This window comes from Podarcis erhardii (assembly GCF_964252035.2).
Source record: "Podarcis erhardii genome assembly, chromosome: 2".
Lineage (NCBI taxonomy): Eukaryota > Metazoa > Chordata > Lepidosauria > Squamata > Lacertidae > Podarcis > Podarcis erhardii.
Genome location: NC_138498.1, coordinates 13,163,728 through 13,187,150, shown reverse-complemented (window position 1 = coordinate 13,187,150; position 23,423 = coordinate 13,163,728). Strand labels below are relative to the sequence as shown.

Sequence of the window (23,423 nt, the reverse complement as noted above, 5' to 3'; positions counted from 1 at the left end):
TTTTCTGCCTAGCAGAAAAATTGGTTATATAAATGTCAATCAATAAACGTTTGGGTTCTTCTTCTTCTTTTTAAATGCCTATATTTATTGTTAGCTATAGCAAAATAACATAAAGACAATTCCTGCCTGCACAGATGCCATCTAAATATGGCAGCAGGGGGGAGCAGGAAGTGTTCAGCATAGATTGCCAATTTCTGGACTATGTGCAATATAGATGTGTACTGTATATTTGTGAAGGAGGATGCTAGAATATGAAAATTCAAGGGTGTCTTTGCCCACATGGAACACGAACACATATGCACGATGCACACAGTTTTGAAGGCTCAGCTCTGTATCACATATTATCTGGACTTTTGGTTAATGGGGACATGTTCCAGAACATGGATGTGGAAGCTGGAATCCTCCAGATATTGCTGGACTTCAGGTCCCAGCAGCCCCAGCCAGAATGGCCAGCATTCAAAGATGGACAGGAGTCTGGAGGGCCTCTGGGTCTCTGCCCCTGTTCTGGATCCTCCCCTGTCATGGTGGCTACCCTCTGGGACGGAAGATTTTCCTCTTCAGATTGGCACTTGGGGTGCGACCTGAATTTTTAAATCCTCTTGTTCCACTCTTGGAAGCAGTCCCCATCTCCCTTCCTTGTACAGTGGTGCCCCGCAAGATGAATGCCTCGCAAGACGGAAAACCCGCTAGACGAAAGGGTTTTCCGTTTTGGAGGCGCTTTGCAAAACGAATTTCCTATGGGCTTGCTTCGCAAGACGAAAATGTCTTGCGAGTTCCTGCGGGGTTTCCCCCCCCCTTTTCTAAGCCGCTAAGCCGCTTATCTGCTTATCTGCTAATCCGCTAAGCTGCTAAAAGCCGCTAATAGCGCTAAGCCGCTAAGCCATCAATGGGCTTGCTTCGCAAGACAAAAAAACCGCTAGACGAAGAGACTCGTGGAACGGATTAATTTCGTCTTGCGAGGCACCACTGTATTTTATTCTTTGCGTTGGATATCAATTGCCTCACGATGATTCAGTTAAATTGCATTCACACCCAACAAGCTCAAGCCAGAGCACATGGCTCCCCCAACCCCTGTCCATGTTTATATCTTCACAACAAGCCTGTGAGGTAGGTTAGGCTGAGAGGCAGTGGGTGGCCCAAGGTCACCAACAAGCTGGATGGATGAGGGAGGAGTTGAACCTGCTTCTCTCCTGGTCCTGTTGCAAAGGGCTGGGGACTGCTGAGAAAGTCTCCATTTCCATGATGGCTGCCTTCACATTTCTGTATGTGTGTGTGTGTTTGTGTTCTTGTGGCCTACCAAGCCCTGATCCCTCCCTCTTCCCACACCTCCCCTCTTCTGGGCAGGCCCGTCTCCTCACCAGATGTCAACCTTCTCAGAGACAGGCTCATTCCGAATGACTTCTGGGGCCATCCAGGCCACCGTTCCGGCGAAGGACATCTTGGTGCTCTTGTCGCTGAGCTCTTTGGAGGTGCCGAAGTCAGAGATCTTCACCACATCATCGTAAGTGATCAACATGCTATTGGGTGGGTGGGGAAGGGGGAGCAGAGAAGAAGCATGAGGACTTGCAGTGTTGATCTTCCCACCATGCGCAGGACCAAGGAAAATAAGAAAGAGAAGTCCTGCTCTCAGCAGTCAGCAGGGGGAGCACAGCAAGAGGATAACTTCCTTTCTAATGGAGGGAGAAGCATTCTGGTTTTAGCATGGGGCTGGAGTAGATGTCCCCCGGGCCCCTTCCAATTCTATAGTTCAATGGTTCTATGCTCTAAAGTCTAGACAAAGAATCTGGATTACCTTGCTGGTAATTTGGCAGCGAGGCAGAATGCATACTGCCCCTTGCAACCGTGACATGTTGAAAGTCCTAGTCCTATTGCCACTTTAAAAGTAGTGCTGATTCTTAAATCAGAGGAAAGCCCTGACCAGGTATCCTAATCCCATCTTGTGATCACTAGGGCTGGGCGATATATTGCTATATCAACCAAAACTGGTTTGAAGTCCATGCCGTGATACTGGTTCCATAGGTTTTGACCTGGCGATACAGTCATACCTCGGGTTGAATGTGCTTCGGGTTGAGCGCTTTCGGGTTGCACTCCGCGGCAACCCGGAAGTAACGGACCGCGTTACTTCCGGGTTTCGTCGCTCGCGCAGACGCTCAAAATGACGTCGCGCACATGCGCGGAAGCGGCAAAATGCGACCCAAGCACGCGCAGACCCACCATTGCATTTTACGTTCTATTCAGGATGCGAACGGGACTCCAGAATGGATCCCGTTCGCATCTCGAGGTACCACTGTATATCACAAATCACGATGTGCTTGTGCATGCTATGCAAAAATCATGATGTCGGGAAAACCATGAAGCCACCCGATGCCTCTACCTACATAGCTCAGTCAGACAAACCTTATTTCAGACATTGTGATATATCGATAGATCGCGATGTTTAGCTGGTGATATAGCACGATGTTGAAAACCAGATATTGCCCAGCCCTCCTGTTCACTTTGACATAGTTTCATCCTTATTTCAGACATTGTGATATATCGGTATCGTATTGGTGACGTATTGCAATGCCAAAAACTTCTCTCCCTCTCTCTCTTTTTTGGCGATCACTCGTGGCTGAGTAAGACGGTCTTCCATGAACACAGCCTTGGTGTCCGTAAAACCAGATATCCCCCAGCCCTAGTGCTCACTGTCCCCCGGTAAATCCCAGCCACGTCTCCCCACTGTAAGTCTGCCCCCTCCCCTTCTTACTTGGGTGACTTGAGGTCTCGGTGGATGATCTTATGCAGGTGCAGATAATTCATGCCACCGGCAATGCCCATGGACCAGTCGACCAGCAGCGAGGGGGTGACCTTGCGCCCGGCACGCAGCACTTCATACAGCTGTCCCTGGGCACAGAACTCCATGATGATGCAGTAGCAGGGGGCCTGGGTGCAAACACCCCTAAGAGGAAGGAAGAAGCACAGGGCATGTTAGAGGCCAGCAGGAACACGCAGTTAGGCAGTGCTCAGCATAACACGGAGCAGGGATACAAAATTCTGTAAGCTTGATCATAGGACTGGGGCACTGCTTCAGGTCCAAGGGCCGTATTTCCTTGTGTGCAACCTCTTGGGGGCTGCAGGCCAGTGGTGGGTGGGGCAAGAGCAAAAGAAGGGGTGGTCAAATAATAATAATAAGATGCTCCTTCAGATATACTGGGCTGTTTAGGGCTTTAAAGGTCAGCACCAACACTTTGAATTGTGCTTGGAAACGTACTGGGAGCCAATGCAGGTCTTTCAAGACTGGTGCTATGTGGTCTCGGTGGCTGCTCCCAGTCACCAGTCTAGCTGCCACGTTCTGGATTAGTTGTAGTTTCTGGGTCACCTTCAAAGGTAGCCCCACATAGAGCGCATTGCAGTCGTCCAAGCGGGAGATAACCAGAGCATGCACCACTCTGGCGAGACAGTCCGCGGGCAGACAGCTGTGAGTCCAAAATGACTCCCAGGCTGCGCACCTGGTCCTTCAGGGGCATAGTTACCCATTCAGGACCAGGGAGCCCTCCACACCCGCCCACCTCCTGTCCCCCCAAAACAGTACTTTTGCCTTGTCAGGATTCAACTTCAATCCATAAGCCGCCATCCATCCTCCAACTGCCTCCAGACACTCACACAGGACCTTCATCGCCTTCACTGGTTCTGATTTAAAGGAGAGGTAGAGCTGGGTGTCATCTGCATATGGTGAACACCCAGCCCAAACCCCCTGATGATCTCTCCCAGCGGCTGCATGTAGATGTTGAAAAGCATGGGGGAGAGGACAGAACCCTGAGGAACCCCACAAGTGAGAGCCCAGGGGTCTGAACACTCATCCCCCCACCACTTTCTGAACACGGCCCAGGAGGAATGAGCGGAACCACTGTATAACAGTGCCCCCAGCTCCCAGCCCCTCAAGATGGTCCAGAAGGATGTTATGTTTGAAGGTATCAAATCCTGCTGAGAGATCCAGCAGAACCAGGAAACAGCTCTCACCTTTGTCCCTAGCCCGCTGGAGATCATCAACCAGTGCGACCAAGGCAGTTTCAGTCCCATGATGAGGCCTGAATCCCGACTAGAAGGGATCCAAATGGTCCACTTCTTCCAGGCGTGTCAAAGGCCAACAGATGCAACTTTTACCTTCATATGGCAGACACAGTCTCCTTCATTGGAGATTTTAAAGCAGAGTTTGGATGGCCATCTATCAGGGATTATTTAGCTGTGATTTCTGTATTGCATGGGTTACCCTTACTGTTCCTTCCAGCTACAATTCTATGATATTCCCGTCATGCAGAAGTTAAAGGGTGGCCCTAAAGCCCTAAATGGCCTCAGCCCAGTATACCTGAAGGAGCATCTCCACCCCCATCATTCAGCCTGATTACTGAGGTCCAGCGCCAAGGGCCTTCTGGCGGTTCCCTCACTATGAGAAGTGAAGTTACAGGGAACCAGGCAGAGGGCCTTCTCGGTAGTGGCGCCCGCCCTGTGGAACCCCCTCCCATCAGATGTCAAGGAAATAAGCAACTATCTGAATTTTAGAAGATATCTGAAGGCAGCCCTGTTTAGGGAAGTTTTAATGTTTGATGTTTTATTGTGTTTTTAATATTCTATTGTAAGCTGCCCAGAGTGGCTGGGGAGGCCTGGCCAGATGAGTGGGTATAAGTAAAACAACAACAACAACAACAACAACAACAACAACAACAACAACAACAACAACAACAACAAACCTAAGCCTTACTCAGAGCAGACCTAATGAAATCAAGGGACCTAACATATTCTGCTTTTAATGTATATTGTTTTATGTATATTCTCTCTCTCTCTCTCTCTCTCTCTGTGTGTGTGTGTGTGTGTGTGTGTGTGTATGTGTATATATATATATATATATATATATATATATATATATATATATAAAATATATATACATATATATATAGTTGTATATAAAAAAATAAGCTTTTGTGTGCATGCACACTTCTTCAGATACACAGTTCTTCAGAAGTGCATGCACATGAAAGCTTATACCAAGAACAAACTTAGTTGGTCTCTAAGGTGCTACTGGATTTTTTTTTATTTTTCTAATATATTTCGACAGTGTTAGACCAACACGGCTACCTACCTGAATGTATATTGTTGTGTAATGCTCTGATATTGTATGACAGGGCAGTAGCAAACACTTTTATAAACACTCTTTATATAAATTCTCTGGTGGGCACCAAGTTGCAGAAGGCTGAACCAAGCACACACACAGCTATATGATGTCATGGGAAAGATGGCTTATGTCCAGCGCAGGTGAGCAGGTGAACAACCTAACAGGAGGAGGGTCTATTGCTTGGGAAAGGCAATGTCCTCACCACACTTGGGCAGTGTCCTCCTGGAAGCCGGCAGGTCACCCCCCCCAAGGCGCCCCATCACCCAGACCCCACACTCACTTGAAGGTGATGATGTTGGGGTGCTTCAGTTTCCGCAGGTGCTTGATGTCTGTCTCCTTGAGGTCTCGCACCTTCTTGACGGCCACCTCCTCCCCATGGAAGCGTCCCAGGAATACAGCGCCTTGGGCCCCACTGCCCACCCACTGCAGGTCCATGATCTCTTCGAAGGGCACCTCCCAGGGGTCTGCATTTGGGAGGGAGAGAAGGTGGCTGTCGACAACCGTTCAAGGGAGAAGAAGGAGGAGGAGAAGGAGAAGGAGGAGGAAGGCAAACTCTCTACCAGCATGTCGACAACCGTTCAAGGGAAGAAGAAGGAGGAGGAGGAGGAGAAGGAGAAGGAGGAGGAAGGCAAACTCTCTACCAGCATGGAAGGGAATCACTCCTTCCGCCAAGATCACAGGGCTTGAGGGAGACATAACCCTCACGTAGGAATCACGAAAGCAAGCGTGTATTAGAAGGGCAAACGGAAACACGGCAGAGACGTAACATTCAGTATTCTGAGAACCTCAGCTCTTGGTTAAAAAAATACTCAAACCGAGTTTCTATCCCTCATGGCAGTGAAGATAGCTTGAAAGTGTGAGGCCAATGTGTAGGGAAATTGCAGAATCTCTCTCTCTCTCTCTCTCTCTCTCTCTCTCTCTCTGTGTGTGTGTGTGTGTGTGTAAGGGATTTCCAGGACTGAGGAGAAGGGCAGAAGGTCCCAGGTTCAATCCTTGATATCCCCAGGTAGGGCTGGGAATGTGTCCTTCCTGAAACCACAGAGAGCAATTGCTGGTCAGTGTTGACAATTCTGAGCTAGAAGGACCAACAGTCTGTACAGCAGTTTCCTATGTCCCTGTGATGGAGCGCTGCCTGGTCCAATACATTTTGGCACCTGTGTCGAACCACAACATGGTGCCTGCCTACCCTGCCAAGGAACAGTTCCCTACATCAGGAACAAAGGAGGAATAAATATCTACATGGGGATCTGCTGCCCCTGTGGAACCTGTCCCCTGAGGTGGTCATCTCCCCTTGCCTCATGGGCCAATGCTCCTCACAGCTCTTTGCTTCTCCCCAGGCAGTTGCCCCTGCCCACATCATGGGGCCATTTAAATCCCAGCCATGCATGAACTGGTCACGGAAAGGTAGCTCCAGTGTAGCTGGGGGAGCAGAAGAAAAAGGACCAGAGGGAAGGAAACATGGGACTTGATTCTGCATTTTGAGCCTGAAAATTGTCCAGACACATCCAAGTGTTTTCAGAGGAGGAGGAAGTACAGTGGTACCTTGGTTCTCAAACTTAATCCATTCTGGGAATCCGTTCAACTCCTGAAACCTTTCGAAAACCAAGTTGCGGCTTCTGACTGGCTGCAGGAGCTTCCTCCACTCAAGCAGAAGCCTCGTCGGACATTCGGCTTCCGAAAAACGTTCGCAAACCAGAACACTTCTAGGTGTGCAGCGTTCGGGAGCCGATTTGTTTGGGAGCCAAGCCATTTAAGTACCAAGTTACCACTGTATGTAAGAGGCATTCAGCTGTAACAGCTGGAAATACCTGTCCTATTTGTTTCAGAAGACCACAGGTGAGAGAAAATGGGCTGATGATCCCTTGTGTGTGAACACACACGCCAGCATCGTAATAAAAGGATGGTCCACATTCACTTGGATGGTGTGAGGTCTTCAACTGGTGAAATGTTCAACACCCACCCCACTCGCTACTTTTTAGTCCTTAGGGTTGCCAGCTGACAAAGCTGCAAGGCCAGGGGAGGCCATAACTGGCAGACTCTAGAGCAGGGGTAGCCAATGGGAAGAGGCATCATCAGAAAACTGAGAGGCAAGGAAAGGTAAGCCTTTGCTTGGGGGATTCTGTAAGGGGACCCCCATACGCCTCTTCTGCCTATAAGCTGCATGGCAGTACTTTTCCCAGATGTAGGGGTGTAGCTGAGCAGTAGATCATCTGATCTGCATGCAAAAGGTCCCAGATTTAAACCCCAGCATCTTCAGGTAGGGTTGAGAGAGAACCCAGTCTGAAAAACTAGCGAGCATCTGCCAGTCATTGTAGGCCTGAGCTAGATTGACCAATGGCCTGACTCAGTATAAGGCAGCTTCCTATTTATGGAGGCACGTTAATCCCAGTGAGTGACATCAGCAGCCATTCATCCAATCCTGTTCCTCACCTTACATCTATTTGCATGGTAAGCAATCAACGCACCTCACCGCAAGGAAAGGGTTAAGCTGCCCTGTTTAACAAGCCTGGAGTACTGAGAATGAATTCAAGTAAGCAACACCTCCCACAATTACCGTCTGGGACGGAAAAATCTCCCCACGGGATTTGTAACAAAACCCATCTTGGCAGGTGCGCGTACCCAATCTATATTACAATGGTTAGGTACGCTGCTAGAGGATGTTCCTTCTCCCTGCAGTTCTTTGTATTTGCAGGTTAACTGGAGCAGCTCACATTAAATAAACAGTTATTTAACTGAAGGCTTCTGTGGTCGAAAACAGCACTTTGACTTGGGCCCAGAAGCAAACTGGCAAATAGTGCAGATCTTTTCAGGAGAGAAGTATGCAATGCGACCCCTTTGGCTAGAAAACATTAAGAGTCTAATGGCTGCATTCTGGATCAGCCGCCGTCCCTAAGGCAATCCCAGGTAGAGCGCATTGAAGCAATCCCTGGCCACTGAATGTCCCCAGGATGGAGACTGATTCTCCCAAGGATGCACTTTGCATCTCAAGTTATATAACCAGTGAAGCTGGCTGAAGCCACGCCTGGGCACAGATGCCACCTGAGAGGTTGGCGTTGCCGTGTTTGTCTGGGCAGGAATGTGCCAGAAAGATCACAGGGCAGACGAATGGCCTCTGGCCAAAGTGGTACATAACATCCCTGCTGCAACCACGTCTGATTTAGGGCACTTTCAGATTGCCGGTAATTTGTGGGACAAATTCAAGCACCCGCCAAACTTTAGGTTCCCACCTTTAAAGTGCATTCTTAAACGGTCATGTCACTCTGGAGCTACAAATCTGCTTTTTCAAAATCAAACCAAAAAAATCCCATACTTTTTGCAGTTGAGAAGGAATGTACAGAAAAGTGTGGGATGAACTAACAGGAAAATTTGCAAACACCCCACAAGAAAATCAGGATGAATGCTCATTGTTGCATTAACCGCCCCACAAACAAATCGGAACGAATGTGCAATAAAGACCAGATATAATCTAACCACCATGTAAACTTTGTGCAAGCAAATCAGGATGAATGCTCGATAAACAGATCATCTGGAGGAGCTATTACTGTCACAACTGCATGGTTGAACAAACCTGGAATGCTGGAAAGTGGCTTACTTACTGCTTATTTATTGCTTACTTTGAATGGTGTAAGCCAGGGGGCACCAACCTATGGTCCGGGGGCTGGATAAGGCACGAGGGACTTGTTTATCCGGCCCGCAGCAACCCCCGCGGCCTGCTCTTAGTGGTGCGGCACGGTGCAGCATGAGGACCCACTTCCAGGTTGGAGGAGCACCAGAAATATCTTGTGCGCATGGGCACAGGCCTCCTCCAATTCGGATGTGCACTGGAAATAGCGTATGTGGGCGTGCTCCCCTGTCCTCCGGCCCGCCGCGCAATTGTCGCTGGAGACACTGGCCTGAGGCAAGGAAAGCTTGGAGACCCCTGGTGTAAGAAAATAAAAAGTACTGTATTTTTTGCTCCATAAGACACACTTTTTCCCTCTTAAAATCTAAGGGGAAATGTCTGTGTGTCTTATGGAGCGAATGTGTGGTCCCTGGGGCTGGGGGGGGGGGGACCCGGGCTTCCACCGCCAGCACCACAAGCTTGCAGCCTTTCCGCTGCTCCCTGACCTGCTCTTTGGGGAAAAGAGCAGGTCGAAAGGAACCCAAAGCCTCCGGAGCGCAGTGGGAACTCCCGCCGCGCTTTGGAGGCTTCGGGTTGCCTTCACTGAACGCATCTTGTTTTAGAGGGGGAGAACAAGAAAAAAAAATTCTCCCCCTCTCTGCGCAGCGCCCCTTCAGCGAAGCGGCAGGAGAAATGGAAGGGGCTCCGTTTCTCCTGCCACTTCGCTGAAAGGGTGCTGCGCAGAGAGGGGGAGAATTTATTTTTTCTTGCTCTCTCCTTCTAAAACAAGGTGCATCCTAAGGTCGGGTGCATCCTATAGAGCGAAAAATACGGTAATATGTTTAAATAATAATAAAAAATAGGTGATCAAATCCAGGACTTTCTTGCACACAAAGGACGTACTCTGCCCCCTTCCATTGTTGTTCCTATCACACTAAGATTCCTTTAATGCCCACCACTGTCTCCTCACCTTCCTGTTGCTGTTTGTGTTCAGTGGAATACGCCTTGCCAATCATGGTCCAGACAGGCTTGAGGCAACCAAACAGGCCTTCCAGGAAGCCGCTCCCTGTGTGGCAGTGGATCCGTACTTGGTCGGCGTGGTAACGGGTAGGCCGCACCTCGGGGTTCCCGGGGCCGGCCCCTGCCCCAGCCCCGCCTCCCCCACCAGCTTCGTTCTCGTGGAGCTGCAACACGCTGTTGGCAAACTGGTCGTGTGCCTCCTCGCTTGGACTGGGGCTGTGCCCACTGCCCCCGCCTCCACCCCCGTCAATGGGCAGCACATCCCTCAACACACACTGGGTGGGCGTCAGGTCCTTCTCAGGGGTGCAGTCCGAGGCGTCGGGGTCCAGCTTGCGGAGGGAGCTCTCCGTCAAGATGGTGTTGAAACTGCCAAAGGATGGAGAAGGTGTGCGAGTCTCGTGGAGGCAGGCCATGACGGCGTCTAGCTTGAGGTAAGGTCCAGCTAGTCCCTAAGTGGGAAAGAGATAGAGACAAAAAGAAAGCATGGTGAATAAGACTACCAATAGCATTACTGAGGTGGGACGCGGGTGGCGCTGTGGGTTAAACCACAGAGCCTAGGACTTGCTGATCAGAAGGTCGGCGGTTCAAATCGCCGCAACGGGGTGAGCTCCCATTGCTCAGTCCCTGCTCCTGCCAACCTAGCAGTTTGAAAGCACGTCAAAGTGCAAGTAGATAAATAGGTACCGCTCCAGCAGGAAGGTAAATGGTGTTTCCATGCGCTGCTCTGATTCGCCAGAAGTGGCTTGGTCATGCTGGCCACATGACCCGGAAGCTGTATGCCGGCTCCCTCAGCCAATAAAGCGAGATGAGCGCCGCAACCCCGGAGTCGGTCACGACTGGATCTAATGGTCAGGGGACCCTTTACCTTAGCATTACTGAGTTTGTCAGATTTGAAGAGCAACGTTTTGACATACAGTGGTACCTCAGGTTAAGTACTTAATTCGTTCCGGTGGTCCGTTCTTAACCTGAAACGGTTCTTAACCTGAAGACCACTGTAGCTAATGGGGCCTTCTGCTGCCGCCATGCCACCGGAGCACAATTTCTGTTCTCATCCTGAAGCAAAGTTCTTAACCTGAGGTACTATTTCTGGGTTAGCAGAGTCTGTAACCTGAAGCATCTGTAACCTGAAGAGTATGTAACCTGAGGTACCACTGTATTAATAACTTTATTCTGAGCCTGGATATCAAAAGGGAATTGGATCATAGAGTTAGTTACATCTTATATCCCATAATCCTGCCCGGTTGCTGCCCATCGCAGAAGTCCCTTTTCATTCGACTGCTGCAGAACCGCCTGCAGGGAACAGTTCAAGGAGCAAAACTGCACGTGACTTACAAGTGCATGTACAGTGGTACCTCGAGTTAAGTACTTAATTCGTTCCGGTGGTCTGTTTTTAACCTGAAACTTTTCTTAACCTGAAGCACCACTGTAGCTAATGGGGCCTCCCGCTGCCGCCGCGCCGCCGGAGCACAATTTCTGTTCTCATCCTGAAGAAAAGTTCTTAACCTAAGGTACTATTTCTGGGTTAGCGGAGTCCGTAACCTGAAGCGTCTGTAACCTGAGGTACTACTGTATTTCAACCCCAACAGGAGGTGATTGTGAGTGAAGAATTGCCGCATGTGTGGATTGCTGCATCCTTCTCCCGTCCAATACATTTCTGTTGTGATTCCCTCCCCTTTATTTCCAGATGTACGCTTTTTAAAATATTATTTTTATTCATTTTCTCATCAAACAATAATTTCAATTTACACCACCAATCCAATCTTTCCATGCTCTTCTGAGCTTAAGACTTCCTTCCCCCCTTCAACAAGCTTTCTATTCCCAATCTATATCTCATATTTGTAACTTAAACTGTAAAGTCCATGTCTTGGGAATTATTTCCGTCCTGCTAGTGTCTTCAAACTTTTACAATGATTATTAATGCAATCAATAAATTTACTCCAGTCTCTCTGGAATTTTATGTCCTCCTGATTCCTGACCCTGCAAGTCAGTTTTGCCAATTCTGCATAGTCCATCATTTTCACCTGCCACTCCGCAATCGTTGGTATTTCCTGCAATTTCCACTTTTGGGCTAATAAAGTTCTTGCCGCAACTGTGGAATACAGAAATAGTCTTTGGTCTGCTCTTGCAATTTCTTCCCCCATCAACCCCAGCAGAAATGCTTCAAATGTGTCTCTTTTTGCTCAAAGAACCAGCCCCTGGTATTGTATGAGTTTGCATATTGTTTGATACTAGATCCTAGGCTATAAGCCAGTCAACACTCTTTCCTGTTAAGTCTCATTCCTAAGCCACTATTTGAGTCATTCATTTAGCCCGGTCCCTTTCCCCAATTTAAAGCAACACTAATGAACTAGCTGGACCATAAAGAAGGCTGATCGCCGAAGAACTGCTGCTTTTGAATTATGGTGCTGGAGGAGACTCTTGAGAGTCCCATGGACTGCAAGAAGATCACACCTATCCATTCTGAAGGAAATCAGCCCTGAGTGCTCACTGGAAGGACAGATCCTGAAGCTGAGACTCCAATACTTTGGCCACCTCATGAGAAGAGAAGACTCCCTGGAAAAGACCCTGATGTTGGGAAAGATGGAGGGCACAAGGAGAAGGGGACGACAGAGGACGAGATGGTTGGACAGTGTTCTCGAAGCTACCAGCATGAGTTTGACCAAACTGCGGGAGGCAGTGGAAGACAGGGGTGCCTGGCGTGCTCTGGTCCATGGGGTCACAAAGAGTCGGACACGACTAAACAACAACAATGAACTAGCCATTGAACTAGACAACACTACTACTTTGACGGGCAGTGGTGACTTTCCTGGGTCTCCATCCGGGGGGGTGGGCTGGTCCGGGGGGTTGTTTGTGATGGCATGGACAAAATGGCTTAATTAAAAATTGCAGAACTGTAGCTGCAGGTTCCCTTTGTTGTGACCAGGAGGAACTTGGTACTTCTAGCTGCTCTTTCTGTAGCTCAAAGGCATTCGTCTTCCCACTCTGCTTAAGGAGCCCCTTGCAATATGCCGCGATGTTCCCTAACCTTCTCCAGTCCATCTAAAGGAGCCTGAAAGTCCTTTGGTACAGGCCCTAGCTGATTTCTGCAGCAGTTAAATGCAAAGCGGCTGCAGCATAACACAAGTTAAAAATGGCTGCTAGGAAAACAGTTCAGAGGCTTTCTTCTAAAATTGGTTCCCCGGAAGCAGTGTAATAAAGGCAGATCTCAAAAAGGGACTTGCATATGGACAATGTAAAAGAAACCTTACCAAAGGAGATTGGAGAGAGAGAGAGGGAGTAAAAGCAGGCCTGAGGATGAGCAGGGTGGCCTGGGTAAAAGCTACAAGGCATGTATGGGAGCCCCAAACAAATGGACTGATTAAGGAGATGGAATTGCTGGCCTGGAAGAAATGGGATGCTTAATGGAAAGCCAGAAGGAAAAGGACACAAGGCCTTTAAAAAGGATGCTAAGAAGCTTTCATGTTAATATAGTGCATGGCGAAACCAACAAAGACAGTCTTAAAAGTGCCAAGGGGATTACGCGATCAGAGCAGTGAGCAAGAAAAAGAAGTTTAGCATCAGAAAGCGAAGACGGATAAAAGAATAAAAGAAGAACTCGCAGGGCATCTCTCAGCTGCAGGAATGGACGGACACACACACATGCACACACACACACACACACACACAAAAACCACCTTTGCAATTCAGTTGATCAAATGTTCAGCTTTGAGTTATTTTTATGTGTTTAAGGCTGCAATCCTCTATCTGTTTACCTAGGAATAAGCCCAGTGGAACTGCATGGGACCTATTTCTGAATAGACTTACACTTTTAGGGTTGTAGCCAACTATGTTAGCTATGTCCAATAACTTCAGTAGGTCTACTCTGTGTAGGAAAAGCGTTTGCTTCAACCCTTAGTATGATGGGTTGTTGTTTTTTTGTTTTTTAAAAATCTGAATGGTATTTTATATATTTATGTTACCCACCTTTCAGACTATCATGTGGAAAGGTAGCATGTAAACATATAAAATAAAAAATTGGCATGCTTTAGGCAGGCTGCCTTTTCAAAAATGGCTACCCATTTATTTATCACCTTGTTCCTAATATTCCCAGTAGGAGAAATGTTAATATTTAAAATTAATTGCAAGCAAGAGGGCCAAACTAGACAGGATGCTGAATGTACCACACAATATTTGGTGAATCTTTCTAATACTGTAAATAACAGCCCTTGTGAGACCTTATCGGATCAGAACTAAGGCATAGAGGCAGGGTTCTTTGTGTTGTTTTTTTAAAAAAGAATTCTTCTTGCTATTAGCCCTGGCAGAGAAGCCTCCGTTGCAGATATGGCCTTGATAGGATGAAGAAACCAAAGGTAGAACAAACAAGTTTTGGATTTTTTATATTAAACGGGAAACAGAAGATGACAGGCATATGTCAGATGAAAAGAATTCAAAGTCCATCAGAAGTGATGGAGGTGGGGGAGGGTTTTGTTTAAATAAAATTAAAAAAAAGACAGCGGGAAGCAGTCTTTTGATGGAAACATCTGTGTGCCGAGACAGCATGTTGAGAGCCTGTGGAGAGGTGGTTTTGCTGGCTTCCTTCTTCTGGGAGATCAAGGCCAGGGTTTTATGGTGTGCAAAGGAAATTCTACATCTGATTCTAGCCTTAGATGGGGCCCCAAAGCAATCAGTTCTTCTCATATCCCAAGGCTGTCAATTGCCATTATTTTTCAAGGGGAAAAAATCTTTCACTTGGGGGGGGAACCCCACCTAGATGCATTATATCTTGGTCCTTTTCAGAAGAAAAAGAAGAACTAGGCTGTTGAAAAGCTAAGGAACTCAAAGGATCGTGTGTGTGCGTGTGCCAGAGAAAAGCATTTAATGATGGTGCTACATTAATCACAATAAAAATCTTCTAAATGTATCACATCCTGCCTCCTCCTTGCACAGCTGTACATGTATATGTGCAAAGCTAGATGACCAGCCATGAATATCATTCCCTAAACCCCAAGATCAAACATTTATCATAAGATTTGTAAGATATAATTATTATTATTATTATTATTATTATTATTATTATTATTATTATTATTTATTTCTACCCCGCCCATCTGGCTAGATTTCCCCAGCCACTCTGGGCGGCTTCCACAAGACCAAAAATACACTAAGATGTCACACATTAAAAACTTCCCTGAACAGGGCTGCCTTAAGATGTTTTCTGAATGTCAGGTAGTTGTTTGTCTCTTTGACATCTAATGGGAGGGCGTTCCACAGGGCAGGCGCCACTACCGAGAAGGCCCTCTGCCTGGTTCCCTGTAGCTTTGCTTCTCGCAATGAGGGAACTGCCAGAAGGCCCTCGGCGCTGGACCTCAGCGTCCGGGCAGAACAATGGGGGTGGAGACGCTCCTTCAGGTATACTGGGCCGAGGCCGTTTAGGGGTTTAAAGATCAACACCAACACTTTGAGTTGTGCTCAGAAACTTACTGGGAGCCAATGTAGGTCTTTCAAGACTGGTGTTATGCGGTCTCGGCGGCCGCCCCCAATCACCAGTCTTGCTGCCGCATTCTGGATTAGTTGTAGTTTCCGGGTCACCCACGTAGAGCGCATTGCAGTAGTCCAAGTGGGAGATAACTAGTGCACGCACCACTCTGGAGAGGCAGTCTGCGGGCAGGTAGGGTCTCAGCCTGCATACCAGATGGAGCTGATAAATAGCCGCCCTGGACACAGAATTGACCTGTGCCTCCATGGACAGCTGTGAGTCCAAAATGACTCCCAGGCTGCGCACCTGGTCCTTCAGGGGCACAGTTACCCCATTCAGGACCAGGGAGTACTCCACACCAGCCCTCCCCCTGTCCCCCAAGAACAGTACTTCTGTCTTGTCAGGATTCAACCTCGATCCATTAGCCACCATCCATCCTCCAACCGCCTCCAGGCACTTACACAGGACCTTCACCGCCTTCACTGATTCTGATTTGCAAGATTTGAAATTCTTAAATTTGTAAGATTTGAATAAACTTTAGCATTTGTATTGACCCTTTTGTGCAGATCATCTCAGCAATGCTTACAACAAGCACCTTGGTTTGTATTACAATACAGGAGGAAAGAGCACATGTTCAGAAAGGAAGGTCAGCATTTATTCTCCCCATGTGGCAGAGAATGTGCGAGCCCATCTGGTGAGTTCATGGCTGAGCTGCAAATTGAGCTCATAACTCATGCTCTCAACCAAGGATGGGGACCATATGGCCCTCCTGATGATGTCAGACATCAGATCTTCAGCCTGGATTGCTGATATTCAAGTCATGGCCCAATAACATCCAGATGCAGTAGATGTCCCACTGCAACGGCATGCTGTCGGTTGCAACTGGGGCTGGGCAATATCTGGTTTTCAACATTGCGATATATCACCAGCTAAACACTGCGACATACTGATGCCAATATATCACAATGTCTGAAATAAGGATGGAGCCACGTAGAGGCATTGGCTGGCTTCATGGTTTTTCCCACATTGTGATTTTTGCATCATCATCATCATCATTTATTATTTCTAGCCCGCCCACCTGGCTGGGTTTCCCCAGCCACTTTGGGCAGCTTCAAACAGAATACAGTGGTACCTCGGGTTAATAACATAATTTGTTCTGGAGGTCCGTTCTTAACCTGAAACTGTTCTTAACCTGAGGTGACACTTTAACTAATGGGGCCTCCCACTGCTGCTGTACCGCCGCCATGCGATTTCTGTTCTCATCCTGAAGCAAAGTTCTTAACCCGAGGTACTATTTCTGGGTTAGCAGAGTCTGTAACCTGAAGCGTCTGTAACCTGAAGTGCATGTAACCCGAGGTACCACTGTATTAAAAACAATAAAACATCAAACATGAAAAACTTCCCTATACAGGGCTGCCTTCAGATGTCTTCTAAAATTCAGATACTTGCTTATTTCCTTGATATCTGATGGGAGGGCGTTCCACAGGGCGGGCGCCACCACTGAGAAGGCCCTCTGCCTGGTTCCCTGTAGCCTCACTTATTGCAGGGAGGGAACCGCCAAAGGGCCCTTGGAGCTGGACCTCAGTGTCTGGGAGGAACGATGAGAGTGGAGACGCTCCTTTAGGTATACCGGGCTGAGGCTGTTTAGGGCTTTAAAGGTCAGCACCAACACTTTGAATTGTGCTCGGAAACGTCCAGGGAGCCAATGTAGGTCTTTCAAGACTGGTGTTATATGGTCTTGGCAGCACATGCACACAGCTGTACTGAGCTTTGGAAACACCCCCCCCCAAAAAACCCCCACCATACAACCAAGGAGGATCTCTCTGTCCCTTCTCAACTGCAGGCTGGAGAAGATCGTTTGGCTCCACTTGCTGCCATCATGTGCTCGCCAAGTGGCAAGGAGGATTGCGGAAGGGCTGTTTGGTGATTTAAGGAGCAAAGGGAAGAGAACAAAGGTGGCAGCTTCAGGTCCAACAGGACTGCCCTCTTTCTTGTCACGGTGCCATCTGCCACCAAGAGGCAGGATACCCCTGAATACCAGTTGCCAGAAACCACAGGACATGCTGTACTCATGTCCTGCTTATGGCCTTTCTATAGGATGCTGACTTAGATGGGCCTTTGGCCTGATCCGCCAAGGCTCTAGTTGTGTCCTTAATTGCCCTGCAAGAAAGGGCAAGACAGAGGCAGGAGGTGGTGACAACAACAACAAGAGCACCACCACAGTAATGATCCAGATGACGTCTGTCAGCAGAGCATCTATTAATATTTTCAGTCGACACTTGATCTTGCTCTAACTAAACTCTTTTGTTTGCTTGTTAATAAATGAATGAATGGATAACCAACTCTTTTGTTTGCTTGTTATTGTGTTGTTTTTAATGCATCCATTTGTATGAATGTGAGCTGCGAAGCAGGCTATAATTCTATGGAATAAATAAATAGAAAAATGCCTGCCTGCCTGCCTGCCTGCCTGCCTGCCTGCCTGCCTGCCTATGCAGGGTTTCGGGATGAGAGGAGCTTGGACACCTGCCCGAGAAAGGTTTGCATGCACCGGTCTGCACACAGCACATTGTTCCTGATCAGTGGCTTCCTGCACCAAGCAAGCTGCCATGTGGTCGAGTTTAAAGCAGCAGGCACAAAGCCTGCTCCTGTGGGATCACTCTCCATCTCTTTGAAGAACAAAAATCCTAAGGATTCTCTTTTCAGGGATGAGCATAGCAGCATTGTTAGAAAGGTTTCAAGAGCCCAGCGTTGACTATACTCAAAATTCAGAGTGGTCTCCAAAAACGTTTTACTCAAAGGAAAATTAATCAACCTAAGTTCATCATGTCTATTAATTTCAGTGGGTCTTCTCTGAATAAGACCAGTATTGGATAGTTTATAAACCTTTCAAGTGGGGTTTTTTGGGGGGTGGGGAGGCAGGTTTGTAAAAATATGTTGCAATCACATACATATGGTTATATGCCAGTCACCTTTCTTTCATATTTAAAACAGAAGAGTTTGGGCCTTTGGCACGCATACTCTCAGTATACAGGCCCATTTTTTAAAAGTGTAATAATAGCCATTCAGTTTGTTGAGTTTGCATCTGAGAAATCATCATCATAGGCATATTTATCCCAATATTAAACTTAAAAATGCTCCCATAATTACAAGTGAACTGAAAGATAGGGTGAGGTGGGGGTGGGGCTAAAACCTCTTCCCTCTCTGACTGGTGCCCCAGATATTTACAGTCTCCCAAATGTTTCTGTTGGGAGTCACTTGGAACTGGTTTATTAAATTTGTCATGCAGGTAGCGCTATGCCCTTGATTCACAGCATTCTCTGTGGCCCAAGCTCTCTCCATGGTGCTGAATTCATCCACCATCTGCCTCCTTTGTCGTTTGTGTATTCTCTCATGAGTTGGCTATTGGGGTTGCTTGCTTCTGAAACACACCCCCTTCCTATCCACAACTTAAAGGAGCAAGCAGAGGGTGTCCTTAGTGCATGCACAGGTTTTTAAATTTGCATCCTGCCAACCACATGTGGAAAGTCAGAAACCTGTATTTATCCAGATCTGAAGAGGTGCTTCAGAAACGGCGAAGACACGTCACTGCAATTGGTTATTTCCCGCTCTCTTCCTTACTCCTGCCTTGAACGTACAAATAGAGATGATTAATATCAGAAGCGCTCCTGGTATTTTTAGGTTTTTGAGCACTGTTTGAATTCACTCCGTGGTGGCAGCCATGACAGGAGAAGAGGGCATGTACACCAAAACAGCACTTAGCTAAGTGAATGCGGAGCATTCCCTTTCCATCCTCTGAGCTGAAGAATTCTGTGGAACCTGCATGCTTGAATCATTTTGCCCCGTCCAACGTGGGAGCACCAAAATAGATTACATTACCCTAGCAGCGGGGCACCAGGACTGCTGTGGGAAGCCTCCAGTTCCTGGAACCTGTCCTCCTCTTTTATCTGGGCTGCTCTCTGAGCAGAACTGCCATCTGGCAGAGGACTCAAAGCCATTACTAAAGGGAAACCTTTTCATGGGCCAATTCCACGTCACTAGGTGATACAATGGCATTGGCGTATCCCAACCAGTCTAGTGACTCCGCTTGTCCTTCATTTTCACCTGAATATGCCTGGAAAGCTCTTTTCTTTTTTTCTAAGATTTTTTTATTGATACAACAAGAAAAAAGAAAAAAAAAACACAAATACCAAATTACACATGGGAATAACTATAGACACATAATTTTCTTAGCAAACAATATAACATATATTGGTCTTAACACTAAAGACCCAACCTCCCGTCTATTCCGTATTTCGATTTCATGTTACTTATTGCCAATACACACTTTTATCATAATTAAACTTATTCTTAATATATCTAATTTCATATATCTACCTTGCAACTATTACTGAAGTTCCTCGAATGCTGCAACAGAATTTAAACTACTATATTTATTTTTCAGATATTCTTTGAAAACCTCCCATTTTGAAACAAATTCCTGTTTTGATTTATTCTTTATTTTTCCTGATAGACCATCTAATTTGGCATATTCTGTTAGCTTTTGGATCCAATCTTGCATAGAGGGGATTTCATCACTCTTCCATTTTGCCGCAATCAGAACTCTTGCTGCTGCCGTCGAATATAACGATACCCTTCCTCTTTTGCGGAATATCCAAATCTGTTATTCCCAGGAGGTAGGCCTCTGGTTTTTTATTGAAAGAGATCTTTAGCATTTTTTGCAGTTCTGCATGGATACTCTCCCAGAATACCTGTATTTTCCTACATATCCACCACATATGGTAGAAAGTTCCTGAGTCTCCGCATCTCCAACAATTTCTTGACACATTTTTATACATTTTTGAAAGGGAAAGCTCTTTTCTAATCACCGATAAACACACAAAGTCTACACCTCAGAACAAAGTGCCATGTATCAGGTCCATGGAAGCCATGGCCTTGAAAAACTGCATATGTGTGCATGCATTTGTGCTTAACTTCCTGAAGTCCAGACTCTGTGTTTGAGACAATATAAAGCTGAAACTTGGGTTGGGCATTAAAGATAGGCTATACCAACCGCCCTCAGCCTGGCATCTTTCAGGTGTTGTTAGACTATGACTCCCATTAGTCCTAGCCAGCAGGGGATGATGGGAATTGTAGTCCAAAACGTCTAGAGGGCACTGGGTTGGGGAATGCTGGGTTGGACAAAGACCCAAGGCTTAAGCCTAAAAATAAGCAGCTCAGACAACAAATACAGATCGTGGGATGGAGACTAGGTCACAAGAGCAGGAGACAAATTGTCATTTTTATCCTTCTAATCCCAGCCTTGCCCAGTTCTTCTTTCCAAGTGGTATCTTAGCCACAGATTATCCATTATGTTTATAGATTAAGGGGTGTGTGCAAGCAAGGTGACATCATTTCCCCCACTTTTGCAGTTGCCGTATTCTGCAATCTTTTGAGCTACACTGAACTCTTCCCCACCTAACCAAGACAGCAGTAGCAAGAAGATCAAAATGAACAAAAGAAGAAAGAAGAAAAAGAAAAGAAAAGAAATTGGCCAACATGGAATTAATCACTGAGAACTTTTGGGTCACATAGAATTCTTACTTAGCAAGAAAGGGACTCGTTTTCAGCTATAGAGAAAGCTGAAAGAAAGCAAGGTGATTGAAAAGAACAAGATCAATTTCTGTAGGTGCACTGTGGACATTTCTAGGCCACACAGAACTTTTCAGCAGCCAGAAGGGAATACAAAGAATATATTTTCAATACAGCTACAGTAACAGAAATAGCACAACTGGTTTCTCTGGCAACTATTTCTGGAAGACGACACTTCTGTCTACCTCAAAAACTGGCATATTTATACACCTACAGACGTTGGCCTAATAAACTTATCTCCTGGCCTATTAGGTCAACGTCTGTTGGTGTATAACTATGCTAAACTTTTAAGTCATTCTCAGCTCTGTAGAGAATGGAGTTATCTAAGAATGCTGACATTTTTACTCGTTTTAAGGGCATTCTTATCTAATCATAACAGGCAAATCCACCCAAAGCCAAGACTTTTTAAGATCTTATAATTTCAGTAAATAACACCTAATAATATTGACAACAAAAACCACATTAATTTAGAGCTTTAGTGACTGTTCCTCTTGCATTGCCTTCAGAGTCTTACAGCAACCTTCAAAGGTTGGTATGTATTATTTTCTCCATATTGTATGCTCTTAACTCCACCACTAGAATAACTGAAAATTGCTTAACTTTGGCTGGACTATAGCCCAGCTTTTTAACTGCTCGAACACAGAAGCAACACATACACTGATTATTACATAGTGGGTATTCACAGATTTCCCATCCCACTGCAATATTTAGGGCTCCTTTCTTCTCTTCATTGTCCTTCCCTGTACATGGTTCTCTCACTTTTTAATATGCTTATGCAGCCCTTCATCTCCTTAGAGCTGGACTGACTCATAGCCTTTAAAGGATTTATCCTCATCGCTCCTCTGTAATGAGAAGCAGGGCCAGGGGTATTATACCATAATGGGGGAACTGAAGACCAGCCAGTCTTAGATGCCTTGCCCAAGGTCATGCAAGAGGACTGTGGCACAGCGGGATAGACTGGGACCCAGGTGACAGCTGACCATCCACAGAACTCAGATGCAACCCCAGGCAATGATGTGCGAGGGAGAAAGAGCTCCCGTAATTCTACTGACAATGCACAAAACACCAGGGAGAACTAGCTCATATTTGCCCTGGGTAGTCACAGAAAAGCAGGCTTTCCGTCACTAATAACAGAAGGCTGGGTTCTGTCCCAAGAGGCAATACCTGAAAAAACCCACTCTTTCCTTCAAGCTTTGTAGGACGGGTGGAGCGGCTGCACATATTCTCTCTCTCTCTCTCTCTCTCTCTCTCTCTCTCTCTCTCCTCCCTCCCCCATGTGACTGTCCTGTAGAGTTCTGGTGAGGCTAGTGATTGGCTCATAAACTGTGCGTATGCAAATGAAGCCCAGTGCCCCATGGGAGCCTCCTTGCAGCTGGCATTTGTAGAAGCATGTGCCATCGGGGCGGCACCAGACAATGGGGCTACTCTCTCAATTGATTTTGGCTTCCCCCGAATCTCACCAAGGAAGCAAAACTGTGTTTTTACTGTTTTTTGTTGGGAGCCACCCAGACTGGAGCAACCCAGTCAGATGGGAAGCATATAAGTTTATTCATTTTTATTATTATTATTAAATGAGGTGGGCAAGAGCGTTACAGAACACCAGCTTTGATTCCGATTCTCAGCAGTGCAATCAGCGGGATGCATTGGGGTGGAAGGAAGGCACACTTTTTCTAGTTTAGGGAACCTTGATTGCTTTTGGCAAGCTAGTTTCAGCATGGCCCCCTTCTCAGGAATGGTAACCAAGCAAATATTGGTTTTAACGGCAGAATTCAGTCTTCGGGAAAGAAAGGGGAATGTCTTTAACTGGAGGAGGGGCTGTGGTTGCAAACAACTGGACCTCAGAGATTAAAAGGCACTGACAAATGAAGACGACAGAGAGAATTAATAACAAAGATGGATAGATTGGATTGGGGGGGGGAAAGACGGACAAGATACAAATGGGAATGTAGATGAAGCAAAGACAGGACTGCAAGATTTGGGAGGATGAGTGTGTGCAAACATGGTGCCTTCAAGGTGCTATTGAACTCCAGCTCCCATCAGCTCCTGCCACCATGGTCAAGGGTTAAGGATCATGGGAGCTGTCATCCAACATCTGGGAGGCACGACATAGGTTACTCCTGGTGGAAACAGATGGATAGCTGTCAACTTACAGATTTGAAAATAAGGGACCAGCAGCCTCAAAAATAAGGGATCAGCAGCCAAAATAAGGGATTTTCCGGGCACAGGTATGCTCAACTTCTGAGCCCCTCCGAGCCAAAGGCAGAAAGCCCAGCCAGAGGCCAAACGAAGCCTCAAGTGGTGGTTCCCACAGTGCAGCAACCCGGCAAAGGGGATGCAGCAAGGAAAACCACCATCACCTCTCCGCTGGGAAGCGCTGAGCAAAGGCGAGTCCCCAGGCAACGCGGCCGATTTGATCGGCACAAGGCATGCAAGCTCCACCCCCCAGTCGTTCTTAGACTCCTTAGTGGGTGAGCAACGCAGCCAAGCAACACAGTTGGTGCCTCCCTCCTCCCTGGCCGGCAGGGAGGGAGGGAGAGGAGCTATTTCCTTTGAAACCTGGGAAATTTAAG

General features: G+C 46.9%; 1 protein-coding gene across 2 annotated transcripts in view; it reads right to left on the bottom strand.

Annotated features, from left to right (window-relative positions):
• Nucleotides 1-23,423, bottom strand: part of MAP3K12 (mitogen-activated protein kinase kinase kinase 12) — a 118,904-nt gene that overhangs the window by 33,997 nt on the left and 61,484 nt on the right. For both annotated transcript variants that reach the window (XM_081848928.1, XM_081848929.1), the window contains exons 2-5: nucleotides 9,721-10,219; nucleotides 5,430-5,613; nucleotides 2,747-2,938; nucleotides 1,359-1,517 (exon numbers count right to left, since the gene is read on the bottom strand). In XM_081848928.1, the coding sequence (XP_081705054.1) occupies nucleotides 1,359-1,517; nucleotides 2,747-2,938; nucleotides 5,430-5,613; nucleotides 9,721-10,183 (998 nt within the window). In that variant the 5' untranslated portion in view covers nucleotides 10,184-10,219. The remainder of the gene's footprint in view (nucleotides 1-1,358; nucleotides 1,518-2,746; nucleotides 2,939-5,429; nucleotides 5,614-9,720; nucleotides 10,220-23,423) is intronic.